The sequence below is a fragment of the Piliocolobus tephrosceles genome, unplaced genomic scaffold (genome assembly GCF_002776525.5).
Source record: "Piliocolobus tephrosceles isolate RC106 unplaced genomic scaffold, ASM277652v3 unscaffolded_36768, whole genome shotgun sequence".
Classification (NCBI taxonomy): domain Eukaryota; kingdom Metazoa; phylum Chordata; class Mammalia; order Primates; family Cercopithecidae; genus Piliocolobus; species Piliocolobus tephrosceles.
In genome coordinates, this window is record NW_022320718.1 from 1 (window position 1) to 4,630 (window position 4,630).

At 38.8% G+C, this 4,630-nt stretch overlaps 1 protein-coding gene across 1 annotated transcript; it reads right to left on the reverse strand.

Annotated features, from left to right (window-relative positions):
- Nucleotides 1-219: 219 nt before the first annotated feature.
- LOC113222952 (mucin-19-like) lies at nucleotides 220-3,282 on the reverse strand (the record flags this gene model as incomplete). Its single annotated transcript, XM_026452526.1, has 6 exons — nucleotides 3,089-3,282; nucleotides 2,899-2,952; nucleotides 2,337-2,390; nucleotides 2,186-2,239; nucleotides 417-470; nucleotides 220-273 (listed from the first exon to the last, which is right to left on the reverse strand). Coding segments are annotated over exons 1-6 (454 nt in total), but the record flags the coding sequence as incomplete, so codon positions are not given.
- Between the last annotated feature and the right edge of the window lie 1,348 nt (nucleotides 3,283-4,630).

Consider the following 4,630-nt stretch of genomic DNA (forward strand, 5'->3'; position numbering starts at 1 on the left):
ACAACTGATGCTCAGTGCCTTAGCTCCATGGTAAAGTCTCCTTGAAGCAGAGGAAAGGAAGATAAAGGCATTTGAGTGTCCCACTTTTACATATTAGGTAAAATCTTGCCTATTTGTAAATTTTTTTTTTAAAATGCGCTACACAGGAAGTACAAATGGTAGATGTGATCAAGGCAAAGTGACCTTCTGGGAAGGAGGTAGTGGATTGTCAGTTCTTACTTGCAGTTGTTGTAACCCCAGTCATTCCACTTGCTCCAGGAGAAGCTGTGGCTGCTGGGAGAAGAAGGACACAAAAGGAAAAGATTCAGGGGGCATGGAATGGAACGGTGGAGCTCCTGCATAGAAGCACCAAAAGGAAAGACATGTTACTGTAGCAAGCACCTGTGAAAGGATTCCCCACCACACTGTGGACTCACCTGTGCTGAAACTTCCACGGGCAACTGTTGTGGCAGGGGCTACCGCTGAGATACCTGAAACACAAAGAGACTGAGGTGATCACAGTGAATGAGTAAGTCAAATGAGGACCTGAATCTCAAGGGGATATGCTGTATTTCTGTATTTAATTGCCATAACAGAATCCTCTTTCTCTGAGCAGGAGGCAGGTGGAAAACTTGATGTATCTGCCTGCTTTCAACAATTCATAACAAAAGAAGATACAATGTTTCCAAGAACAAGCACAACTGAAAAGGTGATAAAAGTGAAACTAGATGCATTTTCCCAATGCTCAGCTGATTGCTTCCCTGTTGCTGCAGTGATGCCTGCTGTGAGATAGAAAGAGGAGGAAAAATAGTTTAAATGTACTGAAGCTTCACAGGTAGGAGAAAATACTGAGTCAGCATTTTTGTTCAAATATACATGCTAAATGTATGTGTCCTGGTTCCATAGAGGTCTTTTCTGTTTCACACACACGCACTGAAAACTTTCTGAATTCCACCTAAACGGCTAGCAGGAGTTGTAACATAAATGGAGAAATGCATCATATCCTCAGAAATGAAGCAGTAATGATCCATTTTAGAATTAGTGGATTTTCAAAAAAAAAAAAAAAAAAAACGTACCTCCACCAGCAAATCTATTTTGAATCACTTGCAGTGTCCCTAAATAATACAAACACAAACTCTCTCAAGGAAAGCTTGGGAGACCTAATATTTATGACGTCAAATCATGGGATGTTTCTTCTCACCAGTTTTGAATCCAGTCTTTTCTGTGGAAGTAGTGGCCTCTGATGGAAGAAAGAGGAGAATGAAAAAGACTGGGAATTTAGAATACTGGAAGAAGATATTGGGATATTACTTTATCAGAGAAGGCTTTAAAAAATCATGGCATGTGACATTAAAATAAGAGGCATTTCTTGTTAAGCTACCTGTGTTAGGTCTTCCAGATATAAAGGTCATTCCAGACAATTCTCCAGTGGTAACTAAAATGGAAAAAAAAAAAAAAAAAAAAAAGGAAAGGAAATAAAGGAATAGAGCAGTTTGTCACCAATTAAGCTTGGAAGCATCAATGTCGCACTAAAGCCCTCTCCTGTGAACACTCGATTTCTATAGAGAAAGGAAAACGAACAACTTCCTAGCATTTCATTTTCCAGGCCAACATGGGATGGATGTGTTGCTTCTGGGATTCCCTTTCACTATGAGGCAAGAGAAAAATAGGGCTTAAATCAACCTGACCTGTTTCCCTTCCAGGAATATATCCCCCTGGTGTGACAGAGGTGCCTAGAGGATGAAAAAATCATTGTTTTATATTTATAAGCAGGACTGTGTGATACAACTTGGGGAATTTTAATAATCAGTTGTCTTCCTGAAGCTTTCTAGTGTGAGGAGAGAGAGGAAACCAACATCATGTGTAAGTATATGAGAAAAATGATTTAAAAAGTATCAAGATGTGAGTCGAAAGGCAACCTGGGTAGGGGAATAGGAAGTCCTGAAAGGCTGAAATACATGAAATGTTTTTTAAATATCTTTTATGAGAAAAAATAATGTCTCCATAAGCTAGAATAGTGCACACAGCCTGGCTGACTATCCAAGGTCATGAAGTTCAAAAGCAGAATAACTGACCAGGTTGACAGGACACCGTATGACCCAGAATAAAATGCAGGCCCCTACTTCAAATGCCTTCACTATTTGTTCTCTGTAGCTACCAGCTAGAGACATGATGAGATCCTCAGGCCTAAGCCTGACAAGCTCACCTCCGGTTGGTCCTGCTTGGGTGGCTCCACTTCCTCCTGGGAAAGTTGTGGCCTCTGAGAGAGAAAGGAATTAGAGGTATGAAGACTGCACTGGACATTCTAGGGCCCCATAACCTGTATTTCCCAAAGGGCCACGTTCAGAATTCCTGACCTGTGGGGGCACTTTTAGCCTCCAGAGTTCTGCCAGAGATGCCCTCAGTAGTACCTGAAAAAAGAAAGGATTGAGGTCAGTTGGTCAGTTTATTGCTCCTCATGATATGGGCAGAGGCTCTTAATGAAAAAAAAAAAAAAATTCTTTTCTTTAATGAAACAGAAAATTTATTACTCTGGATTTTCTATTTTTAAGAGTTGATCCATGCATTGTCCACAGAACATATAATTCCCTCAGCAAGTTTACAGAGAAAGTCCTCCGCCACTGAGTTTTTATTTTTAGAATTTCGGTCCAGAAAGACAGATTTGGGCCAAAGTCACCTATATAACCATCAGGGAATAGGCCCCATGATGCCCGGATGAAGGGTTCTGAGACCCAAGGCAAAAGACATAAGGGGAAAATGTTGAAGTATCTGAACTATATTTATTGATATTAAATATTGAACATCTGCTAAATTTTTGCCTAATATGCCAAATATAGAAAATTTAAAGACTTTTGCCATATTTCTATTGAGACATGGGAAATTATAACAAAGTACTCTTAGTTCCTTAGCAGAACTCACCTGTGATTATTTCAGCTCCTGTTTCTCCACTTTCTCCTATAGAAGTTGTGGCCTCTGCAAAACAGGGACAAAGAACAGCAGTGAGGGCAAAGATTAGAAGCATCCAAAAAAACATGGTAGGGTCACCCAGGCAGACACCTCATTGAGGAGCCCTTTCCAAGCAGTGGTTCCTCCCAGTCTGGTGCTTTACCTGAGTTGGAGCTCCCAGGGGAGACTGTTGTAGCAGAGAGCACTCCAGTTGTGCCTAGGTAGGAAAGAAAAGAGAAAGATCTACATGGGAACTCTTTTGTGACCCTTAGAAACATGTGGCCAACAGTAGGTCTATTTGTGACTTTGAAGCAAGAAAAAACACTTCCTGGACTTATAACTGACATAAGGACAACTATGTTTCAGATTGATTGTGTTTCTTTACAAGGCCAAGGTTAATGCAGTAAGCAAGATCCCTGCCTTCATCATAATGATTATTATGATGCCAATGTTGGAGGTCTTATGAAAGGCTTTCCCCAAGTTTACCTGTCCTACTTCCTGGTGCTCCAGTGGTGGCTCCACATGAAAAGAGATTAGGAGAAGAAGAGGAGAAGGAAAGAAGAGGAAAGAAGAAAGAAAATCTTAAATTCTCATCTATGAACAGGACATTGTTTTACAGACTATGCTCTTTTCAAAAGGAAAACCACTTCAAAGCCAGAGCTACTATTGCAACCCTCCTCTCCAGCAACCTAGAACTCTGAGGTTAGTCTCCCGAACGGAAAGACTTTACGAACTTTGAGCTCAAGAGTTTATAAATTCAAATCCAAGAAGAAACTCTGTTTTCTTGAAATACTATAGCCTCAAAGGAAATTTAAAACCACACTCCATACTAAAGAGATTCTCCACATTATCTGTGATAATTTTCTGCAATTTCAATTTATTTCCAAATTAAAAACTCATTAAAAAAATTTCCTCTATGAAATTTATCAAAATACAACAATAAACATAAATACCTCAAAGTCTTTACCTGATTTTATTTCTGCTCCAGGGGTGCCACTTCCTCCTAGGGAAGTTGTGGTCTCTTGAAGAAAACCAAAATTAATTGAGTATTAAGAAAAGGGGATGAGCTAAGCTGATGTCATTATATGAGATAACCTGAATTCAAAATGTCTGGACACTTGCTATTAAGTCAGAAAAGAAGGCCTTCTGACTTTAAAAGTAATGAAAAACATAAATATATAAGTTTAATTGTTAAAACCAAGAGATACATCACTTGTAAGTTTATCTTCTTAATTGGACCTTAGGTATTTCTTAATTGGAATAAGATATGTAAACCTCTAATTAAAAAAGTAGATATAGTAAGGAACTCATAAATTATCAATATGCTTATTACTATAAACATCATTATTTATTGCTTTAAGTACTAGACTTTTCATGTGTAAAAGTTTTGCCGGTGGCTACCACATTGGAACTCAGAGTGATAGGAATCAATATTTTTATTCTTTACACATCATGAAAAGAAAACGACCTTTGATGGGCTCAGGGAACTCTGTTTTGCTAATGTGTCAGCACGCTCTTTCAGAGGTTTCTAGACAATGGGTTAATCTTTATGTTTTGCACGCACAATTTCTATAGAATATTTAATGAGAAAAAATGTTAGTGGCTATTATTTCCTTTATGTATCACTGAGGGAAAGAAAGACCTTTCTCTCCAATCACACAACTGATGCTCAGTGCCTTAGCTCCATGGTAAAGTCTCCTTGAAG